General features: G+C 35.9%; 1 protein-coding gene across 16 annotated transcripts in view; it reads right to left on the reverse strand.

The window, feature by feature from the left end:
- Positions 1-21,718, reverse strand: part of LOC121872966 (kinesin-like protein unc-104) — a 193,531-nt gene that overhangs the window by 68,137 nt on the left and 103,676 nt on the right. For 12 of the 16 annotated variants that reach the window (XR_006090185.1, XM_042376121.1, XM_042376126.1 and 9 more), the window contains 5 exons: positions 14,165-14,337; positions 12,048-12,235; positions 11,084-11,263; positions 4,098-4,235; positions 3,814-3,932 (listed from right to left, as the gene is read on the reverse strand). Coding sequence is in view for 15 of the 16 variants with exons in the window: in XM_042376121.1 (XP_042232055.1) it covers positions 3,814-3,932; positions 4,098-4,235; positions 11,084-11,263; positions 12,048-12,235; positions 14,165-14,337 (798 nt within the window). In the remaining variant the exon portion in view is untranslated. The remainder of the gene's footprint in view (positions 1-3,813; positions 3,933-4,097; positions 4,236-11,083; positions 11,264-12,047; positions 12,236-14,164; positions 14,338-21,718) is intronic. The other 4 variants (XM_042376133.1, XM_042376132.1, XM_042376131.1 and 1 more) reach the window with 2 other exon arrangements.

A 21,718-nucleotide genomic window follows, 5' to 3' on the forward strand; every position in this document is an offset into this window, starting at 1 on the left:
CATTGGGATTGTAAACTAGATCATCATGGTTAAATCATTACATAAAATTTTATCAAAAGCATGTACATTTGCTTTTGACATTGTCCCTACAGTAGAAGAATGAGCAAAGTGTAACTTACAGGCTATTTCTTCTTGAATATAATTTTTGGAACCATAAGCCTAGTTCTTCTATATATTGTCTGAGATCTATTGTACTACCAGTAATGTCTGGATCACACTTCCCACTATAAAAAAAAGTCATACACTATTTGCCAAGTTTAAAAAGTAGTCAAGATTGTTTACTGATGTGTCTTGAGGGAGTAAGAGCATTATCAGTCAAACTAGAAGTCAGAAAGGAGGACTGAATCTCTGAATGTAAACAAAGTACAGTAAACCCTCGAAGATTTGGACCCGGTAAATCCAGATTTCGAAAGATTTGGACCAAAAAATTGAGGGTTCTGGGCTAAGAAGCCCCCCTAAGAAGCATTCCTAAAACAGGTTGAAGGTAGTTTTAGGTTTAATCTTTTTATCTTATGAAATATCACACACTAAAATTAGTAGAACATAACTTCCATTGCTGGAATCCTTGGAAGACAGCGAATAATTTGAAAATAGACATCATATATTTTGCACAAGAGATAAAAAATTTAGTCCATTGGTGTGGTACATTTTGGTACAAGTTTTTCAACTCATATTCTTGGGTAGATATACATAACCTTCTTCAATTATTTTTACTCATTTACATGCACATACTATCCTAAATAGATATTGTGAAAAAAGAAAAAGAAATAAATGTCCAAAGGGCAAACCTGTACTGTACTCAAATGTACAAAAAAATTACTAAATATTTTATGTTAAGTGCAAACTATAGCATGTTTAAATTCAAATTAATCACCATCTTACAAGAATTGCAGCAATGCAAGTTATATTCTCCCTAGTCAATTCAGTAACATTTTATAAGCAAAAAACTTAAACTCCCTCCATATGACAGATAAATAAATACGCACTGGGTAACCTTCATCGCCAGCTGGTCAATACCTCACCTCACCTCACCTCACCCTCCCCTGCCTGGCTGTCAACCTCACCTCCCCCTTCCCCTTCCCCTTCCCAGGGGTAAAGGTAGTTTTAGACTTAAAGCTTTTATATTATAAAATTTCACAGACTAAACTTAGCAGAATATAACTTACATTGCTGGAATTCTTGCGAATAATTTGAGTATAAGCATTACATATTGTGCAAAAAAGATAAAAGTTTTAGACCTTTAGTACATCGAGTACAAATGAGTTCAGTAATATGTTGCTCAAAATTATGGATTTTTCACAGGAAAAAGTCTGTATAACTAACCCCAGTCGTCAGGATAATATGTACTGTATTTTTTGTTTTGTATATAATTATTTATCGTTTTTATATATTTTGTACATTCGGCGGAACTCGAACAATCGGCTTTTCCGGACAGGTGGTCCTCCCTTTTAGTCCGGATCTTCGAGGGTTCACTGTACTGCAATTGCAAATTTGCAAATTCCATTATTCAATTCATATTGAAAAAAAAAATTACACTTTCCAAGCATAGTAATCTCTGCATTAGGTGGAATCTTTGATCCCAGAATTCCCTTTTACCTAGATATTTTTTATTTTTATTTTTTTAGCATTTCGAGAAATTTGGGAAAAATCTCTCCATTGCCAACATTTGAACAAATTTCCAAGAGACTACCTCATACTCCGATTTTTTGGACATGTGCTCAGCGCATGGCTAGCATGCCAGCAAGCTGTAGACCTGTGCGCTGTGATTGGCTGATGCATCTTCCAACCTATCTCCTCACACCCTAGCATCATGATGCACTTAGTTCATAGTCTGCTGCCATTGTACAAGGTTGTTCCCTCGCTCACTGCTATTTTTGCATCTGATCTGCGTTCTGTAGTATAATACTGTACATTACCGTACCCGGATACAGTACTGTAAACCCTTGCCATTCTCAGTTCTTGCAGTTCGCAGTTTCAACTATTCATAGTTCATTCCCCCCCAAAAATAAATAAAATTATAATAAAAAATAAAATAAAATTATAAAAAATAAAATAAAATATTGGTTCGAGATAAAAAAAATATTTCTATATTACATAAACAGTTCCTTCCCTTCTCATAATCATCCTGTGGGTGACACCATTAAACCAATAAATAAATAAATAACACAGACAGGCTGGTAAGCTGTTCTTATGTAAACAAACTCAATAACTCCTCTATGGTTGTGTAGGATATTTTTTTCAGAAAATTTATCATTTTAAGATAATATTTCATTAACATGGCACCAAATGAACCTAAAGAATATGAAAATTATCGTGAAATTGCATACTGTTGCTGTAAATGGGGTGGGAAATTTTCACATTCTCCCCACAAGCGTCACCTCCCTCCCTCCCTCCCTCCCTCTATCACTCACTCCACCACCTTCTATATTCTTACAAATAAGTGTATAAAGTTTTATTCACAACATCTGTTGTGATTGTGTTATAGAGATGAATTTGATAACATAAAAAGAACATAAATGCATAAGAATGGAGGAAACTGCAGCGAGCCTATTGGCCCATACTGGGAAGTCTTGTTTACACCCAACCCCTATTGCTCATACAAGTATATCCGTTCAATCTACATTTGAAGCTACCCAGCATGGTCGAGTTAATGATAATGTTTGGTAACTTGTTCCACTTATCAACTATTCTATTTCTAAACCAGTATTTACCTATCTCATGCCTAAATCTAAATGTCTAAAATGCCCACTTGTGAAGCCATTTTAGGAATCAACGTGAATTCAAATTGAGTTTGAAATTATTGCTTCCAATAATTTACCTACAATTGATGTTAACCTAAATGAACGGTAGTTTCAGGATAGTGATCTATCTCCCTTCTTGAAAATCAGTATCACATTCACTATCCTCCAGAATTCTGGTACTACACCAGTTTTTAATGACATGTTAAACAAGTTTGCTAAGGGCATACTAAGTTCTTCCTTACATTCCTTTAATACTCTGGCAAATATCTTGTTGGAACCTGGCGAATTATTAGGTTTTAGTTCATCTATTTGTTTATTGACACTGATACTAGGTCAGTACTATCTCGCTTAATCTATTTTCTTCACTATCTCTGTAGATAGTCGGTGCCTCGGGTATCATGGTTAAATTTTTGGTTGTGAAAACTAATGACAAATATCTGTTCAGATTATTGCTCATTTTTCCGTCATCATCATTTAGTTCGCTGGTATCTGACTGTGCTAGTCCATTCTTGTCTCGAATTTTAGTTTGATACATTTGAAAAAAATCCCTTTGGGTTGGGCTTTGCCTCCCTTGCTACCCTGAGTTCACTATTCCTCTTTGCTTTTCTTATCTCTGTCTTAACCCTACTGGCTAATACTGTACTTTATAATAATCATGGAGGTAAACTTCACCACGATTTAGTTTCCTACCTACAGCCTTTTTTTGTCCAATAATATTCTTTAAATAATTATTTATCCATTTGGGGTCATTGTTATTTTACCTGAGTTTTCTGTATGGTATATTCTGCCTTTATGCATTAACTCATTATTTAAAGTGTTATGAAACTCGTCAACCTCAATTTATCGAAAAGAGTTTTTGAAATAAAAGATCCTTAAACAAAATATTTTGACATGATATAAGGATGAGGGGTCTCAATTAATTTATGAAAAAACATAAGAAATGTTGATATTAGAGCCAATAAAATCCATTCTAATTAAGGGAGAAATACCATTTTTTACTTCAATGATCCTGCCTATAGCAGAAAGTGACACTAAAAATAAAATTTCTGCAAAATATGGCAGGACTACCTACCGACAACAGCTTGTACGGCAACTTTTAGATATCCCTTGACATCACCTCGTTCGCTGACAATTGCAACACGATGCACCAATGGTACAGGGTACAGAAGATTACTTAGGTACAGAAACCCCCTGTAAATTAAGAAGTCATAATTACTTTCAAAGGTAGAGTGATTTATAATGCTTATTCTAAAACTACATATACAGGGTAAATTGAAAAAAAAAATCACTCAACTAAACTGTGTAAAATATTAAATATTTTTATATTCATAAACAACAAAATGTACATATTCATACCTGCCAACAAGCCTGAACCAAGGGAAGCGATCGTAGAATGGGTCTCCACCTGTTAGGCTTTCAATGTTATAATCCGGGGAGGTGGGTGATAGTTCAGCTTCATTATGATACATTTCTCTCATTAACTCCAAACGTTGTCTGTGTTTAGTAAAGAAAATATCATTTATAAACATTAAAAACATATGTATTTTAACCCATAATACAATACTGTACTTTTTATCAATATTCTATAACTGAAAAGCAAAGTATATTTAGATGATTATCACATGAAATATCTACATATATATATATACTGTACTCTATATGATACAGTACTGTACAGTATACAGTATTTGTAATTATAAAGTATCTATGTATTATAAATATTTGAAAGGTAATATCATTATAATGAACATGGTAGTTTAGATTTTGGTGACAAGAAATGTTTCTCTTAAAAATATTGTACTGTATAAAGTTTTAAGCAGCAAAAACTTTCATTTAGTGCTTACTGATATGCATGCACTCATGCTTCATACAGTATTTGCAAAAAAGATAGTAATTCTATACAGTATTCACTTCAATAGTAGTAATGCCAACAGGTTATCATGTTACTGTACTTGTAATTCATATTCATAAAACAAACAAACAAACACAAACACACACACCCAGCAATATGTTGTGAAACACAAGACTGATGTGAAATTTCTTGAGAAACACATATTTTGGAGAAGTTGGGCATATTTATTATCCATAAGTAATGTTTACATGTCGTACTGTAATGTATAAATTACAGAATCAAAGCAAGTATGAGGTTGGTTGGTGACAGTATACAAAGTACATGCAGCTGTAAAACTTTGCCTGATAGCAATTAGGACACCATGCCTTAAGGCTGCAGTTCCCAATTAGGGGTAAATTGCTCCAAAGGGGTAATTTTACATTTTTCAGGGGTAACGACAGCCCATGAGATATAGCCATATTTTTCCTGCTTCTTGATTCCATACACAACCACTGTTCAAGTACTCAGGGTACAGAGAGGTGGGGAGTTCAAAGTAATGTTCCAGCTCTCCCACTAGTAGTGGCAAGAGAAGAACTACCTGTAAATAATGTTAATACATTGCACGCTGATAGCTTTAAGTAATACTACTAACACAGAGAGACCAAATCCCCCAAGGAAAACATGAGTGATTCTGCTTACCCTCAAGACCAACAACCTTCAAAGAGTTCTATACTGTACTGGAAAGTGTTGGTACACAAATGCCTTAAGTATAATTAATAAGGCTGAAGCATTGGGTTCATATGTAGACACAGAATAACCAGACATCACTGGGATCGGTGGGTCATGGGGTTGAGAAGATGAGTTGCAGGGTAAATTTTATTTATCAGGGTATCACCCACTATTCAGAAAGAACAGGGCTACAAGAGGTGGTGGTGTACTACTGTATGTCAGGGAACACCTGACACAGTAACTAGTAAAGATGAGCTAAATAAAATGGGATCATCCGAATCTAATTGGTTTATTTGATAGCACAAAATAAAAACAAGCTGACAGTAGGTGTGTACTATACATATAGGGCTGACTTTACATTGGAGGGAGAAGTGGCAGATCTTCATAGAATCAACCAGAAAGCACTCAGAGCCCCATCTGTCATCATGGGAGATTTTGTAGATGTTCCATCATGGCATTGCACATATTGTTCTCTACTACTCTACACACTATGCTGGTCAAACTCACCAGCCAGCATCAGTTAGTGCAATGGTGATCACTCTGTTTGAATATAGGACTCACATATGCCATTTTCCAGTCACGGAGGACCTTTAGCTCATTCATGCACCTAAAAGCTCGTTGTACAACAAGAGAACATTTATTCATTCAAAATATATACAATGTCTTTATACCCAATACTATTTCTGCATAACATAATGTTTAACTTTTGTCATGATAATTTTCAAGTCAAGATTAGTCAAGACTGCCATACACCTGAGCAGGGTAATTTCCTTAGAAGGCTAGACTTGTAGCAAGGAACCCTGTGTCTATTCAAATGTTTAGATACGCAAGATGCATTAGGACAACTAATTATTGGATACCTGCACATCTGGAACATCCAGTAATTATATTCTAACATAAACAACACCAGAAAAATAATGATGTAGCAAACATACTCAAGTTTTGAGGTGATACTGCACAAACATGCATCTGAAGCAAACAGTCGGATTATAAAAAATTACACTACTGTATATAAAATTACAAAATTTTTCAGTATAGAACAAAAAAATTGAAATATAATCATGTCTAGAATATTAGCAAATGAACAGTACAGTACAGGTATCCCTTGCTATAAGAATGTTTGAGATACGAAAATTCACTTGTACAAATTCCTAAACTACCACCTCTTTTTCATGTGACGAAAGTTTCCCTGTTTATACTAATTTGGGTCCCGGCAAACACTCAAATCGTGTGCCCTAGAAGTCAGCTGGAGCAGCCACATCCTCAAGCCCTCTCCCTATCAGTCGAAGTGTGAGCTATGTTATGGTAATTTTTCAACTCATAATTTTGGGTAGATAAAGCCGTTTTTTTTCTAAAAACCAGTTTTTGTGATATAGTCCAGAATGCGACGTCTAGCTTTATACCTAGGTATGTAAATGCCTAGCATTAACTCGCAAGGCCAACATACAGGCAATTAAAACATCTAATAATTACTTAAATATGTAATATTAGGAAGACACGTTGCTACCTGGCATTTACCGTATAATTGCAATTCTCAAAACCCCCTCCTGCACATATAAACATATATTTCTTCATATTATTTTTTTTTACTCAATTACATGCCCACAATCCTACATACAGAATGTAAAAAAATAAAATAAAATAAAATAAATTAAAATAATAATAATAATAATAATAATATCATATAAGTGGAGGAATACTGTAAACTACGTACTCACTAATGGGTCCGAGAGGACGAAAGATGCCAAGGGATTACTCGCTACAATTTCAAATGACCGCGAGTGGCAGGTATTTCAATCAACAAATACTGAAGGGTTCGGACAAATATTGAAGGGTTTGGACATATTTTTCTTGCCTGAAAAGGGTCTGGGCTGTCCGATATCCGGACTTACGGGGTCCAAACTTTCAAGGGTTTACTGTACCCTGGTATGGAATCTTCATGGATTTTTTTGTCTTGGAAAAGTTATAAAAAAGTTCCTAATACAGTAGTACTTTAATTTTTCAATAATGAAATTGCCCATGAAATCTTAATTTGCATTCAAAGGGTTAATGCATATGCATTGGAGGTGATATTAACATATATATTACATATTTATTTACAAGTACCGTACAGTACTTACATTCTAGTCAACTGCAGCCTACAGTATAGACCTGCACTGTGTACACTTATAAGAAGCCAGGTTACCATGCTACATTTTGCATCTTTAATTTTTTATGCATAATGGAACTTTAATATATCCAGTAAACCCCTAACAAGTAAGTTCAGTGAAAATGTATTAATCAAACAAAAGGTTGATGATCATCCCATTGAGGAGCTGTAAGTGAGTACAGTAATACCCAGCTTTACGCGGTCAATTTAACCCGCGGAGGCCCGCGTAAAACATTAAACGCGTAAATGGAACAACAGAACATATGGGATTAATTGAAATATAGACTGGGCCGACCCCCAAACTCCACTTTTTCCCGACACAATAAGTACGTTTTAGTAAAAATAACATCTTAACTTTATGATGGTATGCACACACACATAATATAGAAGAGAAATATCAATAAGAGAATAATATACTGCATCAGGTAAAAGAAAAATCAAGGTTTAACACTTACGTCAGGTTAGGTTAGGTTAGAAAAAATCAAGGTTTAACACTTATGTAAGGTTAGGTTATGTTTAAAAAAATCAAGGTTTAACACTTACCTAAGGTTAGCTTATGTTCGGAAAAATCAAGGTTTAACACTTACATAAGGTTAGGTTATGTTAGGAAAAATCAAGGTTAGGTTTAACACTTACATTAGTAGAAGAGATGGGTCAGCGTACGGGAATGGCGGCGGGTTCCGAGGCAGAGGGCAGACTACTGGCCCTCAGGTGAGTCACCATCACTGTCATCCACGCATACTAGTGCCTCCCTGACAAATCCCTCAAAGTCACCATCACTGTCTTTGTCACTATCACTGGCTTGGGCTGGCTGTGGTGGGTTGCGGGCGAAGAACTCGGTAATGCTTTGTTGACGGCTAGTGTTGATGTTGTATTGATAGACCTTGATGTACGGCTCCATAGTCTGCAACAGCTGGGTAGTGAAGACTTCATACAGGTGATCGTCAGGGTCAACGGAAAGGAGGAGCTTGAGTTTCTCTGCACACCCGATGGCACCCCTAACATTACCATGCATTAACTTGTTTTCTTCTCGGGATGACGCACCACCTGCCTCTTCACTGACGTGATCGTCTTCTAACATCTTGTCGGCAGTCACCTCAGGATCCCTGATCACCTCCAGGATGTCTTCGTTGGTGGTCTCGGAGAAGCCTGCAGCTGTAACACTCTGCGCAGCTTCTCTGGCAAGGTTCACTGCTACTGCAACAGTCTGAACCTCACCAGTCACAGATTGACTCTGCCTCCCACCTGGGATACCTTGCAACACATGTCTCCATGCGTGACGAACTGTTGCTACAGACAGCTGATCCCATGCCTCCACCAAGAAGTCCACAGCTTTCTTGACGTTAAATTTCCTCCAAAAGTGTTTGATGAGAACTTCTTGCTCTGCCAACTGTTGTTCCTCGTCCTCGTCGCTCTTGCTATCGGTGTCACCCAGGTTATGCAACTCATCCTTGGTGTTGGTACAGTCGTTCAGGAGCTTAAACTTCTTTGCAGAGTATGCAGCTTTCACATTGCAGATTAATTCTTGGTCCATGGGCTGGATTAATGACGTAGTGTTGGGAGGAAGGAAGACCACTTTTACATTGGGGTGACGATCCAACAGTAGGGGCGAGTGTCCTGGTGCGTTGTCAAGGAGCAACAAAATCTTGAATGGAACATTCTGTTATTCACAGAATTTCTTCACGTCGGGAACGAAACAGTCATCAAACCAGGAGAGGGACAGAGTAGAGAACATCCACGCCTTACATGCGGTCAGCCAGTGGACATTTAGCTTGGTCATGTCCATGTTCTTGTAGGCGTGTGGCTTGTGGGCTGTGTGGATCACCGATAACTTGAGTTTACAGGAACCGGAGGCATTGGTGGTAAAGAGGACAGTGATGCGCTCCTTCTGCAACTTCCGGCCCCGACACTTGCTGGCAGACTGGGCAACAAAGGTCTTGGAAGGTAGTTTTTTCCAAAACAGACCAGATTTGTCCATGTTGAACACCTGGTCGTCGGTGTACGGTCCTTCCTCCATAATCTCACGTAAGAACGGAGGAAAATCCCTAGCCGCAACACGGTCAGCACTAGCTTCTTCGCCACCAATGTTAATATTGGTGATCTTGTTCCTCTTCTTAAACCTCTGCAACCACCCAGAGGAAGCATTAAAGGGTTTGGGCTCTGCAATTCCCATCTTACGTGACACTGCTGCGTACAGTTCACGTGCGTACTCCTGAACTGACCGCGTGTCGACCGCCATGTTCCGTCTTGCGTGACGAATCAAGTAGCTCACAAGTAAATTCTCCGTCTTGAGAAGCACCTTGTTCTGGCAATACTTGATCATTGAAGCACCTGCAGACTTTGTGATGTTCATGTGTTCTTTTATCTTGGCTGCTTCCTTCTTAATAGTACGAATTGTGCATTCGTTAACTCCATGCTGGAGCGCGAGATCAACCTGTCTTGTTCCTTTCTCCAACTCTTGGATAATTTTGTACTTCACATCGTAGCTTAGGGCACGTCGTATCTTCTTTAGCTTAGGGCGGCTGGGTCCAGGTAATGCAAGGTTTTTCTGTGGTGGTGGTGGTCCGGTGGCAGCCATTCTTATGGAATAATAGATGCCGGTATACATGGTGTGGCAGGGAGGGGTGTAACTGACGCGGCTTCATCCCTCCCGTGGCAGGGCACGCCATATTACATTAAACCAATCACAGCTAGCGGGGAGGGAGGTAAGGATGCGTGGCCTAATCACAGTCCGATACGTCATATGACGTCACCGATAACGCAACAAAGACATACATTGCGCCGCTTACCCAACATGGCAGGATGGCGGGGGGTTTGAATCCAAAAAAAGCGCTGTGAGAAGACCGCCAGTCGCTCTCCACGTATATGAGTAGATGCACCGCTTAAAGTGTGAATTCCGGTTCTGGCGGGGTACCACGTAAATGTAGAAACGCGTAAACAAGAACCGCGTAAAGCGGGGTATTACTGGACTGTTGAAAAAGGTGAGGGAGGGTTTGAGGCAGTGGTAGCCTCCATCTTTCCCTCTTTGCTTCTTACCTTATACACTTACGTCAATCAATGTAGTGAAATTCCAACGTCTTCTTTGATTTATAGAGATTCATTTAATAAAATAAAATGTCTGCATGGGTTTATTGTATATAATAATGCCTTGTCTTGCATACACTGTATTATATTCTTGTTGTGGGCAACTGCAAAGATAAGATTAGGTACAACTGAAGGCAGTCAAGTTACTGAGAATTATGTTTTCGTTATAAGCTAAAATTAATAATAAAAAAGCTTTAAAATGTAAACTGCTACAATTTATTTAGATTATTTAATATGTGCTGATCAAAACAATTGCTTTGATAAACAACATTTAGTCTGTAATACAGTACAGTATAACAAAACTCAAACAAGAACAACTAAAACAAAATTATAAACAAAGCATTACAGTATTATAGTCAGTGAAGAAGCTAGCTCTAGCAACTTTTGGACATTCAAAACATTCACCAGTTCTTCCTGGTGCCACTAGAGCCCTGTAAATCACTCCTCTGTAAACTTTTGCTAAAAATATAAACACCAAAATCTACAACCATGTAAGGGAATATGATGCACACAGATTCTTTGGACCTGGGTATCAGGATCAACACTAACATGCGGGAGTTCTGGAGCCTCGTAGGCAGCAGCTGGGACAGGGAGAGCCTGGCCTGGTTACACGCTGGTATGCAGGTTTGCACTTCGTCATCTCCCTGGGGCTCAGTTGGCGGAGAGGGCAACGGGGAGTATGGGCTCACGTCAGAGTTGTAGATTTGACGCATCAACTCCAAACGATGTCTACAATGCATGGCAACAAAGCACAGTTTAGTTTTGGACTGAAAGGATGTCTAACTGGAACTGTATAAAAGCCCCAATTATCTAAATTTGTGACATCCTGATTAATGGATTTCAGTCCGTATTCTACTCAGCACTCTGCCAGGATTGTAGACAAAGTTTGGGACTGAGGTATCTTTGACCCTTATAAGGAAATTTTAATCTACTTACCGTTTACTGTGCATGCTCTCTGTTCTGTCACAACTACAGCTATCAAAAATCAGTGTTTTACTTACCAATTTGGTAAAGAGTTTTATCAAGCAAATACTCCAACAAACAAAATGCTGAACAAACTTTGTCTACAATACTTGGGGACTTCAATATGTTTAGTCATCATTTAGCACCTACATACTAATCAACACTTATCTTTCTCTAATCCATTTAAAATAATTAGTGGTAACATGGTTAAAACTATCCACTACATGACGAGATAAAGGATTTCAAATTTTTGAGTACTGTAATACAAAACGAATAAAGCAGAATATAACACATAAGGGAGTTAAACTTACATTAATATGTAGTAATGATGTTGGGAAGGCCAACCACCACATTTCAGCAGAACACAGAAGACCAACAATTATTATGATCATTAAACCTAGACAATAGCAACACAAAACTGGTGAACATATTCAAAACGACAGACTCATATCAAGAACCAAACCATGGCAAATAAAAACAGCATCACATGGGTTAGGATAAAGGAAAAAGAGGATACAGTATGCAGAATCCACCACACATGGAAACTCACCTCAATTTTTCTAACGTCCAATAATGTGTGGCGCCATTCTTTGTATCCTGAACTTCAACAGCTACAATAGTACGGGGAATAGGACGGTCATCCTCATCTTCCTCTTCATCCTCTTCCATTAGAGGTAAGAAATCAGGAGGTAACGGTGAATACAATGTGTCGGTCAACAGTGTGAACTGGAACTGAACCTGGAAAAAACAAGCAAAAAATACTATAGAAAAGAAAAATAGGAAGAGGGAATGCTGGGTTGAGAAAAGAGGGTGTTAATTAAAGAGAAGATAAGGGCTAAGCGACTGTGTGGTGGAGGTGAGTCAAGAAGGGACTGACAATTTATGGGAGAAACAATTTTGTGATCTATCAGTTTATTCACAGAACAAGAGTTACTGCCACTAACACAAGATTGAAGTTAGTTAGAGAGACATTGGTCACACATGCTAATCTATGGCGTCATTTATGGCAAGAACATTACTGTATTAGTGATCTCATGTCACATCTCGAAATGTAAACTTGGCAAGATGGCGCCAGAGAAACACTTGGGAGAGAGACACGGACAAATGTACCACATGTAACGATACCACATCACCATGGCAGCTCTGTGCTGCTGGATAGCACTGTACTATGATGCAACTGGATCATACTATAATGTTATGGGGCTTACATTTATTGATCATACTAGACAAAAGCATTATGAATATCAAGTTACATAATAAATGACAAAAACCCTTTGAACTATGTTTCACATGTGTGCTATACAAGACAAATAATATTTGTTAGAATTCTCCTTCAGCACACATGTATTTAAGTATGCATAATACCTTTCATAATCACAAACTGCAATACACTACTCACAGACACAAACAAGAAGATATACAGTGTACTGTATTAAATGAGATATCATATGCACACATGTTTCCACACATACTTGTGGCCATAGAAGTGAAGCTCAATTTATGGTAACCTTATTTAGGATATTTCAGTTTTACAATAGTAAACAATTTATATTTGTTTCTACTTATAATATTTCTTAATTTGTGCTTAATTTCATTTTGGGTTAAAAAACATATAATTACACATTAATGTACAGTATATCTAAAGAAAATGATCGTGACATATGAGGAGCACAGAACTGAAGTAGGACAAGCGCTGGTATGCCTGAAAACAATATGTATGATGTCTTTCACTAGTACTAATTAAATCTGCGCTAACAATGTTACAATTTGGCATTTGAATCACTTCAATATCATCACTGGTTCCAAAGTTATGGTAATTTGAAGGTTTGCAAACTTTAACTCTATTTTAGTCTGTTTTTCATTTACTTGTCCTATTTTGATTCTGTGCTCCTCATATGTTTCAAGTCATTGGTAAGGTTACAGCATGTCATAAAATATCTTATAAGCCAAATGCATCTCTCAATTTCAGTTCCATCTTAAACAGAACTCTCCTGCAATTTTTTGCATTTTCCAAATGATTTGCCCAATTTGGATATGCCCAGAAAGTGACCAGCAAGTGAAATGAGCAACAGCAGTACCTTTCAGAGCCATCAATTTAGATATTAAGTTGGAGGAGATAAGGCACATTCAGGCTAGCAAAAAGTTAAGTTATATTTGTGTTACAAAGTGACATTTTATTGTCTTGGAGAAGTTATTTCTCTTCGGGTATTTATCTCCCAATATGTAATGGTAATCAATAGATAACTGTGAAACAATGACTCAATTTACAATTATTAAATTTATGATAGGGCTTTTAAGTACAGAGCACCTGTACTACACTAATGCACACATACACATGGATAAATGCATGCACCCATGTCCACATATTCACACATACATATTTTCATGACTCTTTGACTTTCTATTGCAATTCAAATTCAACTCATTGACTTAAGCAAAATTTTAAAAGGGAGAATAGTTAAAACACAAGCCTAATCAAGTAAGATATTGAAGCATTTCAATCATTAGGAATTTTACTAATCTTAATTTGCATTACAAATTGTGAATAACTTTTGATCAAAAGTAAAAGAAATTTGAATTTTGAATTATCTCAAACACTTCAATTTTGCATTACAGTACTGTAAACAGTACAGTATTCAAAAGTTTGCTATCTACAATGAAGCCTACCTTCTTTTTTAGCTCGACTGAAATAGCATTGGCTTCTTTGAGGAAGATGGCATTTCCCCACAGATCATCTCGAAGTGAAGTGAACTGATGGTACTTCCACTTGCGGAATGCCCAGGAAGCCAAAGCATACTCCCGTTCCGTCCAGTTGCACTCTGCGTCAAACAAGGGGTTTACTGAAACACCAACACAGAGTATTAGCTCAGCCTGCCAGCTGTCTCCTACTGGGACCACGGAGCAACCATCAAGAGCGGAGTAACTAAGATACAAGTGTTGTGAAGCAAAGTAAAATAACAGACAAAATTATGTATTTTCAAATATACTGATGGAACCATTGAATTAAAAAAGAAAAACTCACTTATCAACTAAATTCATCTGTAAGCCATACGGTTACTGGTACACAGTATAAGCACAACACTATACTCGAACATTACAGTACAGTATATCCATTCGGGAAAATATAAAAAATAATATACTGCATTTCAGAATTTAAAATATTTAAAATCAAATTCACAAACATAAAAAATGATGATTTAAATGTATAAAAATATACATACCTGTATATGGAAAATATATAAAATATCAAACTTAATTTCTGTAACATAGCAGAATTGATAATTAATTTCAAATTAAATTTTATTCGGTTAATTTAAAAGTTCAAATGAACATGCCAATAACCAATTCAGTTGTGAAAGAAAGAAATTTTTATTTATTCATATGTAAAATTCAATATCGAAACAGCTTCCTGGTATCATCATTATAATTTGAAAGGGAAGAGTCATATAAATATGTTCATCATTTAACATGGATGCCTTGTTGAGCTTCAGTAACGTGAAAAAACAAGGATACTGTATATGGGGTACGCTATATACTAGGGGACGGGAGGGTTCCATTAATCATTACACAGTGATGATAGGAGTCCATTAGCCATTACACTATCAAAAGCCACAGGATTTTGTCTGCTTTCTAATTCAACATGACCAAAAATTTATTGAAGCATGTAGGTTTCATGCAGGATTCATTCAAATAATTTTCATGAGACAAAAATACATAAATAAAAAAAATAAATAACTGGAAGCAAGCTAACACTGGTAATTGGAATATAATGACTCATGATAAATAAGTAATAATTTAACAAAGCAAATTAATCCTTTTTAAACTAATTATATCTAATCTGCCAATTTATGACGTGCTCTTGATAAGGTTGCTATATTGGTCCTATCAATTTTCTCTGACAATACTCTGAATATTCTATCCTTTTTCTTATTAATTATATTCTTCTAGAACTGATACAGCAAAAAAATAAAACAGCTTTCTAAATTAATGGAAATTAAGTTAAAATTCATACTTCCATACATATTCTTCATAGCTATGTTGATTATAAGTGTGATACAACAGACTCTGTTCACTAAATGGTAACTTAATATTGTATTTGCTAAAGTAAATTTCTGCTACTTCTTACAAATAAAATAAGACAATGTTGGGAGTATGACATTTAGTAACTACTGTATTATACTAACAGTTCTAAACAGCATACTTTACTTAACTTCTAAAACACAACATAGTCATGTTTGGACAAAAAAATCTGGGATGACTAAGAAACATCCTGAGTTTAACTGGCCTTAGTGAATGGTTAGTGGGTATGAATCTCATAAATTAGATAATTTTTACTGTACAATACACTAATAATAAGAGTAAGCAACACATTAAGATATCACTTAATGTCACTTTCACTTTAAATATTTGCAAATGTAGAAATTCATTTTATGCGACATAAATTATGTCCACTTATTCAGCAAAAGTTAAAAGATATTCAAAATCACATTAGGAAACATCTTTATACCACTGCTATAAGGGTAAGGACTGTGGTATAAATGCACCCTCTGACCTGAGTTGATATACTATGTATGGGTTAAAATGATAAGCTTCCTATTTACAACTTGAAACAAAATATTGATAAAAGAAAGTTTTTCTTAATAGCAAAACATAAACATTGAGAATATTTATACCAATTAATGCCATAAACTCATTATAAATAAATGTATACATGATCAGAGAAATAATACTGACACAAGCTAGACATATAGCAATAGTGCAAATTTAAATAAACGAGAAGAAATACAAAAGTATACAAAATCAATACAGTACCAACCTTAAAAAATGCAATTAAATACCATTTCTTATGGAAAAATCTGAAAATATAAGGAAACCTAGACATCTTCTGACTCAAGGGGGCAAATACACAATAAACATTCAGATACTGTACAATAACATGCCATGAAGATTAGTTTTACTTCTATTTCAAAGCTTTCCATTTTCAAATTATGTTTTTCAGTATCAGGAGGCCAATATAAATCTGACCATACATCTAGCTTTCATACTGCCTGTTACAGCAAAGATGCATAAGGCAAGTTGAATATACCTTATACTAAAGAAAAATTAACACGAGAATTTTTGTGCATGTCTTGAATACTGTTCTGTTTAAACCGTTAAACAGTATCATAGTCCCAGGCATCTGCAGGTGGGTGTAAGGGGGTTCACTTGCACCCCCTGAAATATGAGAAATTTTCTTTTTTCAGCAATTCTTGTTTATAATATGTGTACGATATTACAATTTTTAAGCGAACTGTTTGTTCCTTAACATTCCCAAAATGGTCATTAGTGGTAAGCCAGTACTTTTGGCAATTCCTCTGTGTGTGAGAATTATCATGTCATTGGCAAGAGTGATAACTGGCAGCTGGGCCTGTCTGACTGACTCAGGTAAAACCATAATGATGTCGACATCACAGGAGAACTTGTCATCAAAGCTGACTACTGGGTATGTATTAACTTTATTAATTGTTGGTTCTTTTTTCACTTTTTGATAACTAGTAGGATATTTAGGTAACTGCACAATTTGTCCAGTACAATACTACACATACAGTAATTATAAACACTAAAATTATAATATTCATTTACATTATTATCCATAAATGATAATAAGAGAAAACAAAATGTTGTTGAGACATCTGAACTTGGTACCATTAGGGGCATTTTTTATTTATTTTTTTTAGTTTACATTTATGTCTATTGATGTGGAAATATTTGAGAGTTATAAGCACACTTCACAAATCTGCAACAATGAGTTCATGTATAGTATATTAAGCATGTCACTTGCAAAACCAGGTTGCATAGAAATGTAAGAAAAAATCCAGTGGTTGTTAAATGATATTTACAACATAGATAATTTTGCCGAGGAGTCGCAGTCTTGGTTTGAAATGTGGATACAATGTCAACATTCCCAGAAGAAAACTGCATCTAATTTCGGTGCAACCTTGTCCTTGACTGATTTGCAGTGCAATTTATTTCCTGCTGTATGAGAAGCCCCTACTGATCTCTTTTTGACACTTCCAGCCTCCACTTGTGAAGTTGAGAGGTCATTTAGTATGCTGAGACGTGTCCAGACATGACTTTGATCAATAAGATCAACTAAATGTTTGTTTGAATTGTGCATGCTCAGTATGCACCACCAAAAGGTGTTGGATAGAAAGAAAGCCTTTACTGAAGACGTAATTGATCATTTTAGAGCTGATAAGCACCACTTGCAGTATCTACAAGTATTTAACCACTGAAATTACACTGCTAATATTGAACAGGTCACCATCATGACAGACAGCTAGCATTGGCCATCCCTAGATTGTCAGGTTTAATGATTTCAAATTAATTATTTTCGTTAGTTTTTAATGCCGAAGGTCAACGCTATGATAATTTTTGTGATTAATAATTTAGTGATAACACTGCTAAGTGATACTGCTGATCATAGAGAACTCAAAAGTAACTCGGATTATACTTGATCATACTATTGATCTATATACAGTGCTTGTTTTGAATAAACTGATATGTTAGGCTGTGTCTTGCTTTCTTGCACCCCCCTGAAAAAAACCCCGCAGATGCCCATGATCATAGTAATGTGTCATAACTATAGAATGAGTCAGTCCTTTCTCAATTCAAAATCTTTAATGGTCATTTTAGTCACTTTTTTTTTAATATATAAGATGAAAGTGTGGTTACTGTATAGGGCTGGCAGTCTATTAAACACAGGTTCAAGTCTCCATTGTGGGGCAATGTCGAATTGATATCCAGGTGAGCCAGTGCCATTAGTATGTACTATACTGCACTAGATACCCACCAGTTTATTACAAATAGAATCAAATCAACTCATCAAATCCACACCACTTTTCCAAACTCTAGTCAGCACCTGCCCAAATCTTCTTTCCTTTCTATATCTCTGCCAAGTATTTTTTATTTCTTATGCTCTGCATTGTATTCACCCTACGTTTTTCTCTCGAGCACATCAATTCTGTTGTCTAATTTCTTTCTTCCTCTTGAAGCAAAACTTAAAATTTTACTTCTATATACTGCAGTAATGTTGGCTCAACAATTCGTGTATACATCCACAACATTGCCTCTTTTGACAGAGTTCTTTCTCTTCATTCATTTCTTAGTTCAACTATTAGATTATTTCACTCTCCTATTCTATGATTCAATTCAACATCACCTGTTTCACTCACTGACATTGTACAATCAGATGTCTGAAACAGCTTACTAACTATTTTCTATTTATGATCTAACATTTATTATTCCATGTCCCCCTTCTATATTTATTTTGTTCAATTTATTTCTGTTAACATTTACTACTATATTCCTCCTTGTAAATAACCATCCAAACTTATTCACCAACATTTGTAGCATTTCTTCTGAGTCACCCACAAGGGCAGTGTCATTGGCAAACAGCAGTTGACTCGCATCTTATCTGCATCTTATACTCCTCTTTATCTGAAGCAATGGTTATTCTTTCCATATATTCTTGTCTCTCAAGAATTTCGTGACAGCCATACTAGATATTTCAGTTGAAAGTTTGAGATGTTGATACTATGGACTCAACATTAAAAAGCACAAAGGTAGTCAGTTGCTGCATAATTTATGGAGCATCCAACTCTATGGATTATTTAGAAAAAAATTGTCTAATACTTCATGATAAAAAGATTGTATAACTATAGAAGTCATATAGCAGACAAAAAGAGTACAAAAATATAATACTTCAACACAATGCAGTATCTTCCTAAGATAACTCAAACCAATGCTATGTTAAATAACAATATTCATGCAGCCACAATGTTACTATTAAAAAACATAAGTAAGGTGGACTTAAAGATTGTAAAATACCCTCTTATGATTACAGATAAATGACAGTATGGCCAGCTAAAAAAGAGAGCAGAAGAGCCATCATTCTGTGGTTGGAAATTGCCAGCTACAGTGGACCCTTGAAGGAGAACAATGTTCAGCTCCACAGGATCTTGTTCTCAGGTTAACTGTTCTTTATCTACTCAAAATTAATTCCTTTTATACAGTAATAAAGGCCCTTGAAGCCTATATATATTACTCCTACAGTATTTCTAAATACAAGCAATGAATGTTGCACTCAAATGTCTAGAAGCATTCATTATACCTGTATTACTTTTACAATGTTTCTTTAAGTAGCTGATTAAGGTTTTATTGCACTTCTATATCAAAATTTACAGCAAACCTATGACATTTACCAACATCCTCATGAAACAAGTTCAAAGCAAGGCACATCAAGTGTTGTATGAAAAGGAGTTCTGAAACAAATTTTGACACACCCCAATAACTATGCATGCTCCACAAAAGTGTCATACCTTACATGCCATCAGCAGAATAGTCCAAGTTAAGAGGAGCAAGTCTAGATAATACTCCTATTTCCTTCTAGTCACACAAGGATACTTCAGAAACATTAGGCCTCTATATATATGGCTTGTGACAGAATTCCTAATATAATAAGACACCCAAACCTGTAATTAATGTGGTGGAAGGAGAACTTATAATGAGCATTCAATTAAGATGTGTTTCAAGCTTCTATGTATGACCCAATTTATGCTGGGTTTTTTCATTGAGTTATGTTTAAGCCTGAGGCATGAAATTCATTGCTCCAATGATTGAAGATGCATTCACAGATAAAGATGAAGAATTAACTACTGTATCTCAAATAATTAATATTCCAGTGCTAATGGAAATGTTGCATCTCTAAAATCAGTACACTGAATAATTATGTAAAATTGATTGGACTGTTTGATGCAATACCATAATGCACTGGATTAAACAGATTACTGTTTAGATTTTACAAATTTTAATATTCCATCACAAGCCAACAAGGGTTGGATGTAGCAATAACAAATTCAAAATTGCCTTAGAATTCCAAATTTTGTTTAACATTAAAAGAAGTGAACTGATACTATGAGGTGAAAACTGAGTTACCCAAACCTTAAGACTACATCTCCCTTGCTAAAATATAATACCTGTATTGCTTATTCAATGAAAAGAGAAATTTCTTGTGGACTGAGTAAATAAAGACAGAAAAAGGAAGTCCTCCATAACACAATCATCAGAGGATGCATACGGTAGTCATTACTGACAGTTTATGCTACCCTCCTTAAAATGATTACACAAGGGGTAATCTCTCCTTAAAAATCATATGACCTTTCAAGGTTATCTTGCCCTGTGTTCACTTGAGCAATACCACACGCTATGTAACACGCAGTCAGCTAGAAGGTGTAGTGAACGGTCGATCAGCTGATCTCTGGTAAATATAAGCAAACAAGAAAGCGAAGCTGAATATATCTTGTTAATTACCTGTAACTGCTGGTGTTTCATTTTTCCATTGATATATTATTGTTCTAGCTGAATATAATTTGTTAAATAGCTGCTTGCATTTCTATCCCCCTCTGATTGATCATTTTATTTAATATTATTTATCATTTCACCACTTATCGGCTTACAAACTGTTTGGGCAGTTGGTCCATTCTGTGTTACATTGCTATGAACTTTATTTGTCCAGTGTTAGTACATGAGGAAACCTACGTATGATGTTTGGTTGAGCCACACTGGATAATGCTCTTCTCACATGTGTTTAAGCCAGGTAGGACTCGAACCCATGACAAATTTAACAGTGGTGAGAGATAATGCACGCTACAGCCGTACCACCACTAATTCCATGGTATTTTCAGCTGGGAGCAAACACCCACATTTAATTAGTCATTTTTCTAAAAAAAAAAAAAAAAAAAGCCTCGCTCATATCATTATTAGATATGAATGTAACATTTATTTAGACTGTGCTATCCTTTGTGTTAGGCTAACTACTAAATTTTTTTAGATTTTGGGTAATCTGCACCTAACCCTATTTTCTCCATAAGCCCTGTTATTTCTATTGCGCGAATTTCTAGAACGCGAGGTTTTATAAGAACACAACTATCGTGTTGTAGTAGAACTGACTGTAGGTGCTACAGGCTGCAATCACCTTTTTTTATTTGTAAGCAAACCAAGCTACAAAGTGATCCACCTCCAGCTATGACTCGCCTTGCACAGCGTGTGGAAAATACGGTATTGCAATACAGTCATCGCTTGGTTATTACGCCTAATTGGGACCGTGCCGAGTGAGTGATAACAAAAAATGCGATAACAAAAGTACAGAACTTATGGGATTTATTCTAATTGGTTCCAAGC

Source organism: Homarus americanus, unplaced genomic scaffold (assembly GCF_018991925.1).
Source record: "Homarus americanus isolate GMGI-L3 unplaced genomic scaffold, GMGI_Hamer_2.0 scaffold11022, whole genome shotgun sequence".
Classification (NCBI taxonomy): Eukaryota; Metazoa; Arthropoda; class Malacostraca; order Decapoda; family Nephropidae; genus Homarus; species Homarus americanus.